The 20,892-nt window shown below is 52.7% G+C and overlaps 1 protein-coding gene across 1 annotated transcript; it reads right to left on the bottom strand.

The window, feature by feature from the left end:
- Positions 1-3,943: 3,943 nt before the first annotated feature.
- On the bottom strand, positions 3,944-12,257 carry LOC309868742 (aquaporin-2). The gene is made up of 4 exons (XM_082738877.1): positions 11,800-12,257; positions 8,610-8,774; positions 8,185-8,265; positions 3,944-7,476 (listed from the first exon to the last, which is right to left on the bottom strand). The coding sequence occupies exons 1-4, from the start codon at positions 12,157-12,159 to the stop codon at positions 7,267-7,269; spliced, it is 816 nt and encodes a 271-aa protein (XP_082595003.1). The 5' UTR covers positions 12,160-12,257; the 3' UTR covers positions 3,944-7,266.
- Positions 12,258-20,892: the final 8,635 nt, after the last annotated feature.

Genomic DNA, 20,892 nt, shown 5'->3' with positions numbered 1-20,892 from the left:
AATGCTCCGGGCGCCTACCTCCGCTGGCCCTCTATCTCCGTCCCTTGTCTTTCCCTTTTCTTCTCCTCGGGCTCTGGGTCCAGTTCCTCCTTTTCCTCCAGCGACCCGGGCATCCTGACCCGGCCTCACCCCCACGGCGGGGCTGGAATGAGGCGATTCTCCGAGGACCGCGCCACTCAGCTCCCTGCCGGGCGGTGGCGGGGGCGGGTGGCCGGGCTGGGCCGCGCGGGGCGGTCCGTCCGTCCGTCCGCGGGCCTCTCCCTGGCCGGGCCAGGCTGGCTTCCCCGGTTGGAGCGGGGGCGTTTTGGGAAAAGCAGGCATGGTGCCAACCTGGCTTGCGCTTGGCAATCCTCGAAGCCCAGTAGCCCCGGGAGGGCGCTGTCTACTGGGCGCCCGAACCAGCCCCTCCAGGAACACAGAACTCCCCGGGACCCCAGCGAGCCCCCAAGAGAGTGGGGGCTTGGGAGTTCAGTTTTGTTTATGGCACGCGAGGGGGCATGACCGAGTTCGGTTTTGTTTTGGGTCAGGGAAGAACCTCTGGGGTTCGGGGTCAGAGTTTGGTGGTGAGGAGGGTACAGGAGCGGCACTGACCTCCCATGCTGGGTCTTGGGAGAGTCTCTCCCCTCTGCCTTCCTATCCTTGCCCGTAGGCCCCCTACTCTAGATATCCTGGCTTTTTCTTTTCTTCCTGCTGCCGCTCACCTCCTTTTGGAACCTTCTGTCTCCTTAGTCTTCCCTTCCTTCAAACTCTCACTCTTTCTTTCTTTCTCTCTCTCCTCCTCCTTCTTCTTCCTCCTCCTCTTCTTCTTCTTCTTTTAAGATTTTATCTTTAAGTAATCTCTACCCAACATCAGGCTCCCACTTACAATCCTGAGATCAAAAGTTGCAGGCTCTACCTTAGCCAGCCAGGGGCCCCAGACCCTCACTCAGTCTTGATTTCTCTCCTTGTAATCTCTGCCTCTACTCTTTCTCCTTCAGCCTCTCCCTCCAAACTCGTTCTTTTTCAGACTTCTCCTCTCTCTTCGGTCTCCCAGTCTCCCCGGTCTGTCCTCCTCCTTCTTGCAGTCTTTTCCTCTCTCCTCTCTGTCTCAGTTGGCCTCAAAACCTCCCTGTCCCTCTGTCTCATTGCAGTCTGTCTGTCTCTCAGCCTATCCCTCTTCTTTCTTTCCAATTTCCCTTCTTTCCTCCCTTGCTTTATGTTTATAGTCTTAGCCTTGGGTTCTGTCTCCAACTCTTCCTCACCTCTGTTTCTGTCTCCAGTTTTACTTCCTCTGCCTCTTAATCTCTGTGACTTTCTTCCTTTCTGTCTGTCTCTACTTCAGTTTCCAGGCCCAACTCTCTTACATGTGGTCTTTTCTAGTGCCCCAATCCCTGGACTGGGTGACACTCTTTTCCAGCTCCCATCCCCCTCCTCCTGTCCTTATCCCTCTGAGCTCCCAGCTGCTCGCCACCGGCCTTCCCAGCCCTCCTTCTTCCCAGCCCCAGGTTAGGCATGTAGGGAATGAGGCCTGAGAGCCCTGGGGTGGAGGTGGGGGGGTTGGAAGATGGGCAGGGACCCACATGCAGGAGTTCCACAAAAGACCCCACCACCTGCTACACCAGGTGTCCTTGGGAAGCACTCAGCACAGTGCCTGCTACACAGTAAGGCTCAGTAAATTTTCCTCATGTCGTGTGTGTGTGTGTGTGTGTGTGTCTATGATTCTACAGGGCCCCTGAGGGCTCTGTGTGGAGTTACACAGAGGGTGCAGCAGAAGGAGAGAACAGGTGCTCCTTCCGTAGTCTCTCCAGCTGGGGCTCAGGGGAGGGGCCCGGAGGAAAGCCAAGGACCTGGAGAAGTGGGCCCTGAGCTCTGTGGCAGCTTAGAGGCCAAAGAAAACAGGAACCAAAGAAACCCCACTATTGTTCCTTCTCAGTTCCGTGTTTTCTGCTGGAGCAGCTTCTTTCCCACTCTCTCTCTCTCTTTTTTTTTTTAAATTTTATTTATTTATATATTTATTTGAGAGAGTGAGTTTGGTGGTGAGGCGCACATGTGCAAACTCGGGGAGGGGGAGCAGGAGCTGGGTGGGGGAAGAACGGAGGGAGAGGGAGAAGCTGACTTCCTGTTGGGCTTGATCCCAGGACCCCGAGATCGTGACCTGAGCCAAAGGCAGGCACTTAACCAACTGAGCCACCCAGGCACCCCCCCACTTCTGTCCTTTTAAGGCAGGAGATCTGTTTGTCTTTTCTGCCATGGGTCCTGGAGCCCTGCCCCTGGAAGCACCTGGCAGGTGTATACTGGATTTTCATCTGGGCTTGGGGCTCAGGGCTCCGTGCAGGTCTGTTCCAGACTAGAATAATGACTGATGACACCATAGACTCAGAAGGAGCAGCTAGGTGTTTCCTAGGCCTGCACTTACGGTCCTTCCATCTCTCTCCAACCATCAGGGTCACTCTGTTCCAAGGCTGTCACAAGAAATGACTGCAGCTCCTATGTTCTGAAACTGTCTTTGCCCTAAGCACTTGGGCTCTGCCCTGGCAGTCCCAGGAGAATGCTTTCCTGGGATCTCTCCGGGCTGGGGGATAGATCTCCCCATCAGTGGCAGGGAGAATAAAAACCTCTCAGGGAGAACCCCTTCCCTCCTATCCTGATACAGGGACCCCTGTATTCTCTGGGAGCAGTTGAGGGCTGGAGGCAGAAATGGTAGGGTAATTGGCAGCACGATGTTCCCCTGGGGCTCCACGCATTCCCTGGCATTGGGGAAGAGTCATTATTCCTTCCTCAAAGACTTATCAGGCAGTTGCTATGTGGCAGGAACTGTTCTAAACACTGGGGATAGAGCTGTGAGCTAGAGATGACTTCTCTGCCTTGAGGAGCTAATATTCTAGTGAAAGGAGACAGATAATAAACAATGAGTATGTGTAAATTATACAGTATGTTAGAATCTGGCAAGTGCTATGGAAAAATACAGTATTTTAAGGGGGTCTGGGCATGCTGGGGTGGGAGTGGAGGTCCTTTGAAATTTTAAATGGGGTATCAGTGAGGGTCTTATCAAGAAGGTGCCATCTGAGCAAAGACTTGAAAGAGGAGACGGAGAGGTCCGTGCCTATATCTGGAGAAAGAACATTCTGGGCAGAGAGAGTGGCCACTGTTGCCGAAACAGACAGAACAAGGAAGAGCAGAAGGAGATGAGGGCAGAGTCGTTGGAGGGGCCACAGGCTTCACTGGGGAGAAGGAAATCAGGGAGCCCAGGACCGGTATGGTCTGACAGTTTTTAACACCACCCGCCTGCTGCTGTGTTGAGAAGAGACCAGAAGGTCAGGGATAAAAGCAGGGAGATGGGTAGGTGCCTACCCAGGGAGAGGTAACAGTGGCCTGGACCTTGCCAGGGATACTGAAGGGGAGAGTGATCAGATTCTGGAATCCTTGTGCACGGAGCACTGACCGGATGGCCTGATGGAAGGCTCGCGGTGTGTGAGAACGAGGGGTCAAGGAGGATTGGAGCTTTTTGGCCCATGCATCTGAAAGACTAAGTTGTATCAGTTGAGATGGGGAGGACATGGGAGGAGCAGGTCTGGGTCTGTCAGTTGTGGACCTGTTGAGTATCAGGGCTTTCCTGTCCTGACTTTCCAACACGGTGCTAAGGCCAGCACGAGGAGACCAAAAGGGGCTGTTCTGTTCTTTACTTTCTCTGGAGGCCACACAGCCTTGCCCATGTCTTGGTGCCTTCTCCATGGTGCTTTGTGAGTCACAAAGCCTGGGATGCCCATTTTGGCCAGGTTGGCTCTGGGAATTTGCCATCATGGGCTATTTCAGTTGAGCTACTTATTCAGTATTGAAATTCCTTCTTCGCCATACCCAACAGCAGCTCTGGGGGTGGGGGGCTCAAGACATGTGAGAGACCCCAGTCTGTCTTCTGGCACGTTGGAAGATATCGACCATCTCTAAGTTGTGGAAGAAATAGCACTTACTGGCAAATGAGTGTTTATTGAGGGCTTACTATGTGCAGTGCACTATGCTAGACAAGACAGAGGAAGGAAAATAGATCTGGAACTGGAAGGGGCCCTGCCCCCAGAGGGCTTACAGTCTTGCCTGGGAGGCACTGCAGACATACAGAATCACGGCTGAAAGATACAAAGCCACATGAAAGCCACATTTGCAGGAACAGAGTCATCCGGAACAAAGTGGGGATGTGGGAATGGATGCTGCTGGGACCCAGGAGTCAGCCACCTTTTCCCTTCAGCCCAAAAAGCCTTTTCTGTCCCCAGCTTGAGGACCTGGAAGCCCAGCCACCTGCCTCCATGCTGCCTTGCCTCTGTCTGGTTTGGGGTGTGTCTGACCTCCATCCTCCACCAGACTGGGAGCTTTTTAAGGACAGAAACCAGTCTGGTATTCTTTGTCCTTTTCTCCCTACTCTGCTGCAACTCTCCCCAAGGGCCTGTGTCCCCCATTAGACAGAACCCTGGGCTGGGCAGTCTCAGTTGTGTGCTCTGGTTTCTGCCAGGGGCTCCCAAGGGGCAACTAGGACTTGCCCCGGATTATACCTGGTTTCTTGTGAGCTCTGAATGGACAGATCATGGGATTTTGCAATCAAATGCTCTACCCCTGAGCTATTCTCCCAGATCATGGGATTTTTGAATAAGAAGGCCTGAGTTCAAGTCTTGAGTTCACTACATACAGCTGTGTGACATTAGATCAGTTTCTGAAATGCAGTTCCTTAATCTGTAAAATGGGAAGACGGTATTTACTCTGCCTTTCTCACAGGGTGGGGAGAAAATCACAGGGCTGGGTGGGTGGGGGTGATAGGGAGTGCATTGGAAATGCTAAAACCCTGAAGAGCTGGAAGCTGCTGTCCTTCCCTAACTTGCCTGAGGTTTTAGCACAGAGTTTGGGACACGAGATGCTTGCTAGGTGTCAGGTCCCCTCCATCCTCACCCTTTTGAATCCTCCTTTGACCTCTAACCTTAGTAACCCCAATCTGGGCGATCTGGGCAGGAAGGTGTGGTGATGTCACATTTGGTTTCAGGTGAGGTGCAATCCAGGAAGTGGAATAGACACAAAGAGAAATTCTTGACAACTTCTAGGGGGCTCTGTGGGGGTGAGGTTGGTTGGGGGGAATGAGATGCCTGAGACACATCCAGGCTTGGCTCACAGCTCAATTTGCTGCCTTTGAACTTTGAGAGTATTTCAAAGTGCAGCTCCAGAGGTCACTTTGGTCTCTGATACAAGCTCTCCTCTGTTAGTGAGTCCAGCTGGCAGTCACCAGCTGTTTGGGGACAATCTCCTCCATATCACCTATGGCCAAGGCAGGCTTTTCCTGACCCCAGAGGGAACTTTGGTCAAGGAAGACAGAAAAAAGTGTAGATGAGGAGGTGGGCACAATCACAGGGCGGTTCCTCATACATGGTCCATCTTTGAAGGCCGTGGAGGGCAGGAAGGGGATGGAGACTTCCATACACACCAGGTGCTTGGTGCAGTGTAAGACGGACATGGATAGAAGCCTGGAGAGCATGGAGAAGCATGGAGGCACATGGAGGCCCCAGTGCATGGAGAAGGGAGCTCAAGATGTGATTCTTAGATGAGCTCTGTAGCAGACCCGAGAGGAAGGGAGAGGATGGATGGTGTTTGGGTGGTGGGAGGAGGAAAGTAGAATAGCTAGAGTACACTCAGGGCAGGAGAGGTGAAGAGGCTGGACCAGGATGGGGTCACCCCAAAACCCATCTCCTTCTGCCTGGACTCTCGGGGCTGTCCTTTACACTGACCCCCAGCCAAAGAAGGTAAAAGAGGCTGAGGATTGGGTCCCTTCTGTGCTCTACCTGCAGGAAGCGGAAATAATGAAATAATTCCAATAATGCGTGTTAATGGTATGAGGAATTACAGTTCACACAGCATCTTTACATGCATCATCTCACTTAATCCAACTTAATCTCATTTGAGAACCATTGCACTGGCCTGGAAATTTAGAAGCCCGGGCTCTTGACACAGATCTGCCTCTGCCTGGACAAGTCTTTTCCCTTCTGTGGTCCTGAGAGGGCTAGGTGGCACTCCCCCTGCCTGCCCCCTGACCCCCATCCCTGGGACCCCAGTAGCTGAACTAGGGTGGAAATCTGAAGGGAGGGAGAGGAAGAAAGTTTCCTGGGGAGGAAGACCCACTGCCTGGCAAGTGGGGCCTGGGCCTGCCATGCCTGCTGCCCTGGCCTGGCTGGCCAGCCAGCCAGCCTCCGGTGCAGGTGCATGCTGGGAGAGAGGCCTCACTTGCGCAATTGCAAAGGAGTGTCTCCTTTCACCAAGTGTCCAGTTGCAAATCTCCCCCTGTCCCAAGACAAAGGCCGGGGGCCCACAGAGGGCTTTTGTTTTCTCTGCCACAGGCTAATCTCTGGGTCTGGAGCCCCCTGGAGATGGGGGTCTCATGCACATGTGTAGGGCAGGTATACACACATATACACGCGTGCACACACATACACTGGCTTCCTTCTTGGAAGAGTCTTCCCTCAGGGCAGACAGGAGGTCCTTAGCCACCCAACCCTCCCTTTCCCCAGAGGCCACTTCTGGAGAGGCTGTTCTCTGGCTGATACCTGTCTCTAGCAACGGAAGTTGGCAAATCTTGGGGCCCAGCGTTGCAGCTTGGGGGAATTTTCCAGGAGAGGAGGGTAGGGGTTGGCCATCAGGGCACTCCCTTCCGCCCTCTCAGGGGCCTCCAGACCCTCCGCTTCCCTTCTGGGGAGCACTCTCAGAGCTCCTGCGGGAGGATCGCGCTACAGAGGAAGTAGATTTATTGCACTGATGGGGGCGGGGGGCGTCAAGAAGGGGGTGAGAGGTTGCCAGCCGGTGCCCTCGCACCGTCACAGGCACAGCCACTCGCTCGGGAGCCTGCACCACGGTGCACTTGGGGACAGAGGGACGCTGGGGAGGAACACACGCTCACACACTAGCCAAAACTGCCTCACCGTTCCCAGATCCCCCTCCCCCGCCATACCGGTGCCGGGCCTCTCCAGAGCCTTCCTCTGCCTGCTGACCTTCCCTCCCCTAGAGGCCAGCTCCCCGCAAGGAGCCAGAGCGTCGGACTGCTCGCGGCTAGCAGCCTGGGGACAGGGGGACGGCCGGGCTCCCCGCCATCCCACAGCCCCGGCAGCGGCTCTTCGGCGGCGGTGCCCGGGCGGACTTTGGACCTGGGGAGGGGAGGGGCGGGCTGGGCGGCCGGCGGGCAGCCACTCGGAGCTCTCCCCTCACCGAGCCTGGGGTGGGGGTGGGGGATGACCGGGTCCTCGGGGGGCCGGGCGGGCGGCGCGCTCAGGCCTTGCTGCCCCGAGGCGGGCTCTGCGGCGAGTGCAGCTCCACCGACTGCCGGCGCCGCACCTCGCGCTCCTCCCAGTCGGCGTCGGGCTCCTGCCCCTTGAGCACCGCCAGGCGCTCGGCCAGGCTCTTGGCCGGTGGGAACAGCACGTAGTTGTAGAGGAGGGAGCCCAGCACGGCGCCCACCAGGGGTCCGATCCAGAAGACCTGGGGCGAGTGGAGAAGCCGGTTGGGGACCGGGATAGTGGCTGGGGGAGAGGGGGCGGGTGGAGCCACGACTACCCGCGCCCCTCACCCTCCAGACGCGCTCCACTGACTTGATGTTGAAAAGGGGGTTTCCCACGTGGTCCATGAACCGGGGTGAGGGGATTGGCAGACTTAGTAATGCCAGCTGCGGCTGGTGGGGGCGTCTGGTTAGTTGGGGGTTAAGAGCGCGAATTCCAAAGGGACTGCCCGGGTGACCAGAGGCAATTGGCCCACCCTATCTGTGCCTCAGTTTCCTTTCATTGTAATAATGCCTACCGCCTAGGGTGGTCTGGAAAATTAAGTGAGGTCATGTTTACAAAGCACTTAGAATAAGGCCTGGCCCATACTGAGGCTAGATGAGCGCTGAATAACACAAATGGATGTATTAGCTAGTACAAACATTACCCTTTTCGGGTTCCAGCCCACCATGTGAGCTGTTTTACACCTCACTTAAGGGAGCATCACTTAACTCTTCCAAAAAGCCAGTGAGGCAGCCGCTGCTATTACCTGCTCTGAGGCATGCACTGGCTGGGAAGGTGGAACCCCAGGCTCCCCAGGACAGGTGCTGAGGTTCTCTGAGCTCTGACCCCACTCTATTCCAGCCCTCCTGGAGATGGGTGTCTGAGGGAGGGGAAGGTAGAAGGAAGGCAGGGAGTTTTCAGTCATTACCCAGTGGTCGTCAAACTTGCCGGTGACCACAGCCGGAGCCAGGGAGCGGGCAGGGTTCATGGAGCAGCCGGTGTAGTGGATCTGTAAGGGGAGGCAGTGGATATGGTGATGACAGAGCAGGGGGTCCTTGTGGCCCTCTCTAGCACTTGACCTTAACCTCAAGGGAATCCTGGGATGGGCAGTTGGTCCCTATATGTTCAGTGTTCTGTATTCATTGGAGGCTGGCACGAGATCTGTTCCTTTGGGGTACCAGGGATTCAAACCTTCTGAGGGACATGACTGTCCCTCTGGGGAGTTCTGTGTATCTGTCCCCCGGGGGGGGGGGTATGTGTATCTCTTTCTAGAGTGGTCTGTGTGTCTGCTTCTTTGGGGAAGGTCTGTACATCTGTGTCTCCGGAAAGGCTAGAGCAGTGGCCATGACCTACCCCAAGGAGGTGGCCCAGGGCCACAGAGAAACCGATGGAGAGGGCAGGGGTGCCCAGGTTGTCTCCCCGCCGCTCATCTGTGGAGGCGAAGATGCAGAGCACCAGCTGCAGGGTCAGAAAGAGCTCCACCGTGACAGCCTGGCCCGCTGTTGTGTTGTTGCTGAGCTGGCGAAAGAGATGGGGTGGGTGGGGGCATGCTGAGCAGGCTCCCCACTCTGGCTGCGTCTTCAGGCCCATCTGCAGCCAAGGCTCCAGGGAGGCCTCTGGGCTGGGACTGAAACAACTGGGCTCCCCAGCCCTATTAGCTCAAATGAATGATGGCTTCTTCCCGGGCTGTGGCCCAAAGGTAGGGGGATGGACCCCAGGACTGCAGTTGATCCCCAGGCCAGGAAAACGACCCCATAGCCCATTAGATTTTGGGGGGCTGTGACTGTGTGCCCAAGGTGAGAGGAAAAGGATGCTGAGGTCCACAATTTGTTTCCTGAACAATATGAAGGGAAGAGGTCTTGACTGCAGCAGGAAGATTTCGGGCGGGTAACAGAAAGGCCTTCTTTGCTCTCAAGGGCTTAAGATCTACTGAGGTAACAAGAGGCCTGTAGTCTTTCCTCCTGTAGGCAAAGGGCCCCCAGGGGGGTCTTGGGACTTGGGCCTGAGGACCGTCCTGGTGCATCCCCTTACCCCATCAGCCCAGTGTGCCACTCTTTCCTTTCACCTTTGCCTGACCCCCCAGATCTTGCCTGTTCCACACTGTGTTTCAGGCCTGAGTTTTGCCCTGTGGCTTTGTTCCCTGCATATCCTATGAAGTTAGGGTGAGGGCGCTGGTGCAGAGGGGCCTGTGGACCAGGTGGGGTGCCCATGGTCCTGGCAGACCCCACCTTGGGTAATGAGAGAACTTGGGGCCGAGCAAAGAGGCTATTTCATAACCGGGCCGCACCCAGCACTGGATTTCTCCCTGGGTTTTGTCATCCTGCGTCCTACACCCTGCCCTCAAGCTCTGGGCACTGCACCGGTTGGCACTAGGACAGCTCTCAGCTCCCACGCTTTTTCTCCAGGCCCCGAACCCCCACTCTTGGGTCCTAGCCATCAGGCTGGCACCCTTGGGTCTCTAGGGTCTAACCTCATGCCCCCCACTCCCCTAGTCCAATGTTAGAGCCTCTAGTGGGGTTCGTGAAAGGAGCTTTGAAGGCATACTTTGGAGGCCTGTAACCTGCCATGGGACCCTATTTACTACTTCAGCCTCGGTTTGACCTTCCTTAAAATGGAGATAACAAAACAGATTCCGGAGGGCTCTGTGAGGACTAGAAATGATAAGAGCAGAGCCTCAGCCCCATCCCCACTGGTAAGTGGCTTTCTAAGGGAGAAGTGTGAACGTGGACTTAGTGTCGGACAGCCCTGCCTCCACTTCTAGGTGCTGACACCGGCCGGTTCTGTGATTGGAGACACTGAATGCTGAGCCTCCATTTCCCAATCAGGGTAGAGGGATCACAGAATTCATCTTACAGTGTTGTACCGAGAAGTAGGTGATACCTTGCTGGGCAAAGAGCAGGGGCATGTCAGTGGTAACTTTCTGGTGTCTAGGCCAGCCTTTCCAGTGACCTCAGAGGCGCCTGGAACAGTCTTGGGGATGAGTCTGGAACAGTCTCCTCTAGCTTTCTAGCCTCTAGACAGTTCAGTCCCACTGCTGCCCTATTCCAGCCAGGCAGGGTTCTCCCTAGTTCCTCAAGATGGTAAATGCTGAGCAGGTAAATGCTGAGACCCTCTTGGGCACGGACCCTTCCCTTCTGAGGGCCCCAGTTGACTGTCAGATGATGGTGAAGCAGGAGTGAGTGTCTCCATGGCACCTTAACATTCCCACTACTTTGCTGTTAGAGGAGATTCTCCAGCCACTCATTCTGAGACGTTCTGGGCCATACATACTCTCAGGAAGTTCCTCTGGCAGTTTAACTGGCCCTCTCCTTGCTGGGAACAGAACTCATTTCATTCTCACTGGAATGAGCCTTTTCTCATCCCTGAGCCCCCAGCCTCCTCATATTTTCCATTTTGAAGAAGAAAAAAGTTCCTCAATTGGGACATTTCTGCCCCTTGCAAAGGAGGGGGTGGCCCCAGAAACCGTGTAGGATTCCTCAGAGACATTGGAGCTTTTATCCAGCAGCCTGGGGAAAGGCAGGGCATTGAGGCAGGGATGGGGTGCTTGTGGCCCTGACTTAGGAAGGGGGACGGAGGGAGAGGTGTACTGAGGGGACACAGACTCTGCCGCCGCACCCATGGCCTCAGAGGCCAGAGAGCTGCACAGACCCAGGAGAGAGGGTAGGAGAGGTGAGAACGAAGAAAGGGAGGGATTGCGGCATCCTCCCCAGCTCTCAAAATGCCTAAGGTGTCCAATCAGCCATCGTTCATGTAATCAGCAGTTAGTCACGGGCTCTGGGGACCCTCTCCAGGGTCTGCAGAGACCTTGCCTCTTCAGCTTTGCCTTGAGTTCTAGTGCTTTCTCTGGTATTGACAAACTGTAGAACTCTTGGTCCATCCCTCCCCTTCTCTGAGCCTCAGTTTCCTTAACAAGTCTTAGGTGATGGCTCAGAGAGGATACAAGAGTCAGGTGGAAAGATCATGAGTCTTGCCGTCAAGCCCGGGTTTGAAGGCTGGCTTCTGGCACCTTAAGCAATGGATATACCCCTCCCTGCCTCAAAGCTCAGTTGTGAGGTATCCACGTGTGGCTTGTGAGGAGACTGCTGTGAGGCTCGCACGCGGATGCTGAAAAAACACTGGATCCTTCTTTCCTCGAGAAAACCCTTGGGACTAGCACTCTGAGGTTCCTCCCAGTTCAGAAAGCACATCTGCTTTGGGACTGTGTCTTCGGCTGAGATCTGGCCCAGCCCTCACTGTGATGTGGGCATCAAGTCTGCAACAACCTTGATGCTGCTCTTCCTCCGTGAGGCTCAGGGCAGAAGGTGCCAGAAGACCCGCCTGGATCCTGCCTCTGCTCTGACCTCATCGCTCCTTCTACCCTGGCTCCTTTACGGTACCTGTGCTCCTGGCTCCAACATCTCTCCCTCTCTTCTCCCTCCCCCCTCCCCACCTTTCTCTCTCCCCACCCAGACCCTCACCCAGATCTGGTCCCTCCCATCTCACCCTTTCCAAGGGACTCCCCAGGACCTCCCGTTGTGGAAAGGACAACGGTCTGGTTACTCACTGCATTAACAGCCAGGTCCCCTCGAATGTCGGGTGGTGTGATCTCATGGAGCAGAGCGGCCCCTGCCACAGCCCCCAGCAGCTGGGCAGCCACGTAGAAGGCAGCTCGGAGAAAGGAGACGTGGCAGCCCACCAGGCAGGCCACAGTCACAGCAGGGTTGATGTGAGCCCCACTGATGTGGCCCAAAGCTTGGACCAGGGTCCCAATACCCAGGCCGAAGGCCATGGCAATCTGCAGCACGGAGGGCAGGGCCTGTGGCCAGTTGAGGGCCGAACCAAGGCCGAAGAAGACGAAGAGGAGCGTGGCCAGGAACTCTGCAAACACGGCCCTGGAGAAGGCTATGGACCGGAGTTCCCACATGCTGTGGGCTGGCCCTGCAGTTGTGGCGGAAGGAGGTTTGTGGAGCACGGTCTCTCTCGTTCTCTGTCTCTGTCTCTCTCTCAGGGTCTCTAGGGAGGCTGGGCCAGGGGCCTATATAGGTTTCTTCCATCCTGGATTGGGACACGTGAGGTAGAGGTGGAGTCTGGGCCCTTACCTTGTCTCTCCTACGGCTACCCCTACCCCCCACCCCTGCCCACCCGCATGCCTATCACCCCATCTTGGCCTTCACAGCTGACTAATGTTCCCCATTAATGAGCTCCAGATAAGAACTGACGTCCCCTGGTTTTCCGTGTTTGTGCCCTGGTTCCCCCAGGGCTGAGGCCCCAGGGCTTCCCCTACCCCCACTGATTCTGTGACTGGGGATTCTCTGGGGGGGTGATGCCAAACCCCCTCCCTCTGACTCCAACTATTAGTCAAGGCAGGGACAGCCCCTCACCCAAGACTGACTGTGACAGAGGGTGTCCATGCTACCCCTTCTGGTAATTGGAAGTTCTTCCTGCTGTTGACCTTCAGTTAGTCCTTCTTGAAGGGGATGGAAAACAACTGGTTGGCTTGTGACGTGAACCTTCCAAGGCATCAAGGTTTCATCTCTTCTGGGCTCGCTTTCTTGTAGTCAATTACCCAGAAGTTATTAGACTTCACCTCCTCCCTGGAACCCCAGCCTAGATGCAGCTCCCATAGCCTGGAGGGAGGGGACGGCCTCGGTGACAGGGGGACGCTGGCCCCCGTGTGTGAGATCAACCTGTGCTTGCCTGAGGAAGCTGCCGGCTTCCATCCCAGCATCACCCGGTCCAGCTCTGTGATTGACCCTTTCTTCTCCGTCTCTGTAAACAGAGGTTAATGCGCTTACATGTCGGGGTTTGGATGAAATGAAATAATATAAAACGCTCAGAGCCGCACCCAGCCCACAGTCAGCCATCAATGAATATCAGCTATTATTATTCGTGTTATTTATTTATACTCTGAATACTCCGAGGAGGAGAAAAGTTCTCCCAAAACTCACATGGGAGGGTCCCAGGAGCTGTGACAGGCTGTAGGCATCCCCTGGAGCTCAGAGCTACCCAGGCCACAGGGGGAGGACATTTCTGTGAGGCAGTGAGCTATGCAGACTCAGGGAGGCCGTAATGATCCAGAAGCGACTCTGGGGCCCTGCTGTCCCTTCAGCTCAGCCTCTGGGCAGTACTACCTCCCACCATCAGTGCTGCCCTGGGCTGGGATCCAGGAGACACTCGGGTCTGGGGTTCCCCGGGCCCCACTCCCCTTGCTCTCCTGTCATCCCTCTGGTCCTGTTCCCTCTCCTGGGATCCCAAACGCAAGGTGAAGCTCAACGGGCGGTTAGGGGGACTGGCTCCAGACCTGCTCTACCCAGCAGGACCCCAGGCAAGTCCCAGTCCTAGGAACAGAAGTCTGGGAGGGATCAGAGACTGCAGAGTATGGACCATCCATACTCTTTATGGTCTTGACAGACAGAGAGAGGGAGTGGCCTGCTGACCCCTGATTCTGGGCAGGATCTGCCCTCACCTCATGAAGTGAAAATCTCTTACCTCTCTGTAAACCCAGAAGAAGTGTCGTGGTTTCTCTCTGAAGCCCATTAATTCCCAACTCAAATATGTGTGTGTGTGTGTGTGTGTGTGTGTGTGTGTGTGTGTGTGGTCGGTCATTCAGTCACAGTCATAAATCTAGAACCCAGTGGAATTTTAGAGGTCATCTAGCCTATGGATCTCACTTTACAGATAAGAATGTGAAGTCCCTAGAGATTAAGACTTACTCACGTTCTGGTCTGGGCTCAGGACTGGGAGGAGGGGAGGGCACCAAACATGACTGGGTCCTGCTTGTGCTGTGCATTCCTTTTAAGCCAGGGAGGAAGAAGATATACTTGTCAAAGCCAGGGGGTTCAAGCTGTGGGTCCTGGTGGGCAGTGGATCTCCTTGGGGGGCGGACTGCATTTTGTCCACAGTGACCACGACACCATGTCTTGTGAGGTTGGAGGTGCCATCAAGGGTAGGAGGCACCCCTCATTAGAATTGCAAAAATGTTTTCTTGGCGATAGATTGATGTAATAGATGCACAAAAACGTGTATGTACCTCACCCCACTTCGCTGTGCAGTCATTAATGGTTAGAATGGTTTTATGTTATATGTATTTTGCCATAATAAAAAATAATTTAAAAAACCCATGAAGGAAAATGACCCCCCAAAATGCTTTCTTCCCAATTTTGGTTTGTATCTAATGAAAGAAGTCTTTTAGATTGATTCAGATAATCAGGGTTTTTTAAAGTCAAAATCACTCCTCTGCAATTATCAAAAAGGAAATGTAAAACAAAGTGGTGAAGATCACCCCCAAATGTATTCACATTCAGAGTCTACCCTTCTGAAATTTCTTTCTGATTCAGAGTGCTCAGGGTTTTCCTACACATCATCACCCTCTGTGCCATCAGGAGTATAGTGGGGCACCGTTTCCTACAAGAGTGTCCATGATAGGGTCCAGAATTTCCTTCTAAGCTTCAGACATGGCTTCCATAAGCTTTGCCTTGTGTGTTTTCTGGCTTTACACATGCCTGGCAATCATGTGGCCCCGATCTCAGTAATCAGACATAACACTGTTTATCTACCTTGGGGACTCTTCCTTTCCTAGGTCCCATAAGACACCTGGCTGTCGTTTCTTGGGAAAATATGGGTATGTGTGTCATCTACTAGTGGCCTGAAGGAGGGGCTGAGACCCTTGAAAAATGGAGGTGGGAAGAGGGTGTGTGCCGGGAGCTGGGCCAGCGAGGATGCCATGGGGAGGACAGGGACAGAATTCAGGACTGGTGTTGTCTGACAGATGACATGAGGTGTGTTTCCTGCTCTGAGCTGAGCTGCAAATGCCCTCCATTCTCACAAGGTCAGTAAAAGTGGGTCACACACCACAGCCTGTGAGGCTGGGACTTCAGGGACTGAAGGAAAAGGGACAGGACCGGTCCATGGTCAGGTGAAGTGGGACAGAGCAATGAGAGCAGCTCCAGGCAGTGGTGGCAGGAGGGGTGGGAGCCTGGGGCTCAGTGCCTCAGGGGGCCTGAGAAGTATTGTAGGTGTCAAGTCTATGCAGTTGGGGGACAAAGTGTGAGCCCTCGGATTTCTATGTAGGGTTACAGATAAAATACACAAAGCCTGAGTATGTTTGAATTTCAGATAAATAATGAATACATTTCTTTAAGATTTTATTTTTTTATTTGACAGACAGAGATCATAAGTGGGCAGAGAGAGAGAGGAGGAAACATGCTCCCTGCTGAGGAGAGATCCCGACGCAGGGCTCAATCCCAGGACTCTGGGATCATGACCTGAGCCTAAGGCAGAGGCTTTAACCCACTGAGTCACCCAGGTGCCCCAATAATGAATACATTTTTAGCATATATACTTCTAATCAATAGTTAGGACATGCTCATACTGAAAAGTTATCTGTTATCTGTAATTGAAATCTAACTGGTGTCATGTATTTTTATTTGTTAAGTCTGGCAACTCTATTCTATTTGAAAGCAAAGGGGGAACCCAGAGAATTGAAGGCCTGGGGACCTCTGGGTTTCAGACTAAGTCCTTACAAGAACTTTTGGGGTTGAGTCTCATGAGCTCCATTTTATATAGGAGGAAACTGAGGCACAGAGAGGTTGTAAAAATTGCCTGAGATCACCAGGTTGGTTAAGTGGAGGAAACGAGCTCCACTGGATACAGGTCTGTCTGATATGGAAGCTGGGCATAAAGAAATGTTGAAAAAGAAAACCAAAGCTGGAGGCATAACAATTATGGACTTCAAGCTCTCTTACAAAGCTGTCATCATCAAGACAGCATGGTACTGGCACAAAAACAGACACATAGATCAATGGAACAGAATAGAGAACACAGAAGTGGACCCTCAACTCTAGGGTCAACTAATCTTCGACAAAACAGGGAAGTATATCCAATTGAAAAAGTCTCTTCAACAAATGACGTTGGGAAAATTGGACAGCCACATGCAGAAGAATGAAGCGACCATCTCCTTACACCACACTTGGTCACAGCAACTTCTTGCTCGACACGTCTCCAAAGGCAAGAGAAACAAAGGCAAAAATGAACTGTTGGGACTTCATCAAGACAAAAAGCTTTTGGGCACCTGAGTGGCTCTGTTGGCTGAGTGACTGTCTTTGGCTCAGGTCGTGGATCTGGAGTCCTGGGATGGAGTCCAGCTTTGGGCCCCCAGCTCAGCAGGGAGTCTGCTTCTTCCTCTGACTCTTTCCCCTCTCATGCTCTCTCTCACTCCTGCTCTCTGTCAAATAAATAAATAAATAAATAAATAAATAAAATCATTTTTTAAAAAAGGTAAAAATCTTTTGCAGAGCAAATGAAACAGTTGACAAACCAAAAGATAACCAATAGAATGGGAGAAGACATTTGCAAATGTCTTACCAGATAAAAGGCTAGTATTCAAAATCTATAGAGAACTTATGAAACTCAACACCCAAAGAACAAGTAATCCAATCAAAAAATGGGCAGAAGACATGAACAGACATTTCTCCAAAGAAGACACCCAAATGGCCAACAGACACATGAAAAAATGCTCCACATCACTCAGCATCAAGGAAATACAAATCAAAACCACAATGAGATATCACCTCACACCAGTCAGAATGGCTAAAATTAACAAGTCAGGAAACAATAAATATTGGCAAGGATGGGGAGAAAGGGGAACCTTCTTACACTGTTGGTGGGAATGCAAGGTGGTACGGCCACTCTGGAAAATAGCATGGAGGTTCCTCAAAAAGTTGAAATTAGAGCTACCCTATGACCCTGCAACTGCACTGTTAGGGATTTATCCCAAAGATACAAATGTAGTGATTCAAAGGGGCACCTGCACCCCAATGTTTATAGCAGCAATGTCCGTAATAGGCAAACTATGGAAAAGGCCCAGATGTCCATTGATGGATGAACAGATAAAGAATATGTGATGGATGAACAGATAAAGAATATGTGATATATATATATCACATCTTCATATATATCTATATCTTCTCATATATATATATCTTCATATATATATATATATATATATATATATATATATAAACTATTCAGCCATCAAAAAATGTAATCTTGCCATTTGCAGCAAAGTGGGTGGAATTAGAGGGTATTATGTTAAGTGAAGTAAGTCAATCAAAAAAAGACAATTATCATATGATCTCACTCATATGTGGAATTTAAGAAACAAAACAGAAGATCATAAGAGAAGAGAGGAAAATATAAAACAAGATGAAATCAGAGAAGGAGACAAACCATAAGAGACTCTTAATCATAGGAAACAAACTGAAGGTTGCTGGAGAGAAGAGAGATGGGAGATGGGGTAACTGTGTGACGGACATTAAGGAGGTAAGTGATGTAATGAGCACTGGGTGTTTTATAAGACTGATGAATCACTGACCTCTGCCTCTGAAACTGATAATACATTATATATTAATTAATTGAATTTAATTTTTAAAAAAATATTTTATTTATTTATTTGACAGACAAAGATCACAAGTCGGCAGAGAGGCCGGCAGAAAGAGAGAGGGGGAAGCAGACTCCTTGCTGAGCAAAGAGCCTGATGCAGGGCTCGGAGAATCCTGAGATCATGACCTGAGCCAAAGGCAAAGGCTTAACCCACTGAGCCACCCAGGCACCCCTAAATTTTTTTAAAAAGTAAAAAGAAAGAAAGAAAGAAAGAAAGAAATTAATTCAGGCTTTACCTCCATTGACTGGTACCTTTGTCCTCCAAACCCCACCTCAAAGGCCAGGCAGTCCTAATTGGCATGGGCCCTGGTCGAGGCAAGGACAGATGTATCTCCAGCTCCTGGAGAAACTCAAAGACAGCTTCCTGCCCTCAGAATCCTTCCCAGGGGTTGGGGCACAGGGATCTCATTTAGCCTCGAAGAGCTCCACTGCCCACAGGACAAGTAAACTTGGCACATCCTCCTTCTAAGCCCTTCATCTTTGGGTCCTGTTAAGTTTTGTGCCCACTGCCTGGGACACATGTCACCAGCACTTTCTCATGGCTAACTCTTCCTCAAACTCCAGGCCAGGGGCTCGCCATTGTTTCTGATGGAGGCCTGCAGGAACACACTTGACACGCTAACCCACAGACAAGATCTCAGCAGGTAGATGGATGATATAGACATAGGTATGGCTATAGATAACTAAAACTTATATTTCCCAAACAATAGTTCCTCACTCTGAGGCTTTAAACTCCTATTCTATTTCACTAAAAAAGCAATTTAGGTCACAACTACTAAATTGATTTCATGACCCACTAATGGGTTGCCGCTCACAGTTTGAAAAATACTGCTTTTGATCCTGGCTCAAAAATCACTTTTTGGGGCACCTGGGTGGCTCAGTCTGCCTTTGGCTCAGGTCATGATCCCAGGGTCCTGGGATCAAACCCAGCATCGGGCCCTCTGCTCAGCAGGGAGCCTGCTTCCCTTCCTCTCTCTCTGCTTGCCTCTCTGCCTACTTGTGATCTCTTTCTGTCAAATAAATAAATAAAATCTTTTTTTAAAAATCACTTTCTCATTGGGGAAGGCTTCCTGTAGCCCCAGTAACACGCGCTCCTAGGACCACCCACCCCATGGTGTGCCTTGCCCTCTCTTATCGCTCAGAGGCTTATAATGATCTGCTCATGTCTGACTCCCCCTGTGGATTGTGAACTCCCAGATGCAGGGAGACCCCATCTGGGTTTGCTCTCTGTCATACCCCTGGGACTTAGCACAAGGCCTGGCATATTATGAGTACTTGATAAGTGCTCATCAAGTGAATAAATGAGCAAAAACATCTCTTGTCCATCAAGCACTCCCCCTCATCCCTGTCCCACACCCTCTGTGTTGCAGCCATATGGCATTCTTTAGGAGAGAACTCAGAGCTTGGGTGGGAAAGGGGAGTGTGCATTTGTGCTCTGGTGGGGTAAGGAAGGGTCAGGAACAAGTCTGTTCTCATTTGAAAAGGATCGGGTGTGAGTAGGGGCTGGGGACGGGGAGACCTTTCAGCCACCCTGCCTCATGAAATCAGGAGTTCCCAGTCATTTGAGGGAGTCCCACAGAAGCTGAGCAAACACCGGGGAAGCTGGGGCAGCAAGAGCTGCTGCATGAGGGGGAGGGTTGGACAAACGGTCTAATAGGAACCAATACAGCTAGGTCTGCAGCATGGAGAAGCCCAGGCCCTGGCTAATGGAGCCTCCTTACAGGGGGCAGCTGGGAGCCATTGTGGGTGCTAGCAGCAGGGAGACCAGCTGGGGGCGGGCTGCTGCCAGAGGGCTTACTGCTCCTTCCTTGACTGAATCCCTCCTAGTCCTCAGCTTCATCCTCTATGACATCGGAGGCAGGGCGGGGAGGGAGGGAGGGGGGAGGCGGCCAGGCTTGAGGCCCCAAAGAGCCAAGGGCAGCTTTTTTTTTTTTTTTTTGAAGTTTTATTTATTTATTTGAGAGAGAAAGAGTGGGGCACAGAGGGATAGAGGGAGAGGGAGAAACAGACTCTCCGCTGAGCAGGGAACCCAATGTGGGGCTTGATCTCAGGACCTCGGGATCATGACCAGAGCTGAAGGCAGAAGCTTAAGCTATTGAGCCACCCAGGTGCCCCCAAGGGTGCCTGGATGGCCCCATGGTTCCCTGGGGGTCACTTCCACAGGGCTCGAGGGCAGAGTGGGAAAGTATTTGCCAGGTGACCAGGAGAGCTGGTGTCTCTGCCCTACAGGGAGATAGAGGGTCTGTGAATGCCAGGGCACGCTGGGGTCATTGCCAGGGAAGGAGTGGTAATGAGCTGGAAGGGTTATGGGCAGTGCCCCACCACCTTGCTCACAAAGGTCACCCAAACCTGTTTAATTCCCCACTCAAAACAGCCACAGCTAAGCCACCCTGGCTACCAGGTGCCTGCGTCCAATGAGGGCTCTGTGGGCTCCAGGGACTAGGTAACTCGCAGGGCCTGGGTCAGGCTCTGGGCCAGGTCCCTCTCCTCCCCACCGTGCCCTCATGCCCACTTTCCTCCCACCCCGGTGCCTCGCCCCTTCGTGTCCTTCCCAGGTTTCAGCCTCTGCCCGCCTCACACCTCCCCTTGAGACCCGCCCTGCAAGTTCATTGTGTGAAATCCTGGGCTCACACTCCTCTCAACCAGTCATTTCAACTATGTGGTGAAGCGGGTACCAACCCCATTTTAAGGATTAGGGTAAAGGACATGAAGATGGCTACCACTGCCTCGGCCCCCAGTCCAGAGCCCCCTGCCTCACCTCCCTGACGGCACAGACTTGGCTGTCCAGGCTGAGTGGCTAAGCTCTGAGGACAGGAACCGTGTCAAATCCACCCGTATAGTCGCAATGCTTAACACGTGACGGGCATAGAGCAGGCACTCAAATGAGGGTTTGTAGAATGAACTGTTTACCCAAGGTCAAAATAGCTAGGAAGTAGCTAAGTCATGATTCAAACTCAGATCTTCCTTAATCCAAACCCAGCCCCACACCCTTCACCCTCCTCCAGGAAGCCTTCCTTGAATTGATTCAAGTAGCCTCCTACACCCCCACTCCTCAGAATCCTGGGTGCTCTGTGTGTTCCTATTCCCCTTCTCCATCACAGTCCCTGAAGGCAGAGGGCTGGGATGGCATCCCAGCCTGGTTCTGATCTCCCCCAGCTCTGGCCCCAGAACCTAAGAGGAGCTCGGTGAATGTGGAATGCCCAGACCTGGGTGGGGG

The sequence above is a fragment of the Mustela nivalis genome (assembly GCF_964662115.1).
Source record: "Mustela nivalis genome assembly, chromosome: 7".
Lineage (NCBI taxonomy): Eukaryota > Metazoa > Chordata > Mammalia > Carnivora > Mustelidae > Mustela > Mustela nivalis.
This window is presented reverse-complemented; position numbering and strand designations above follow the sequence as displayed.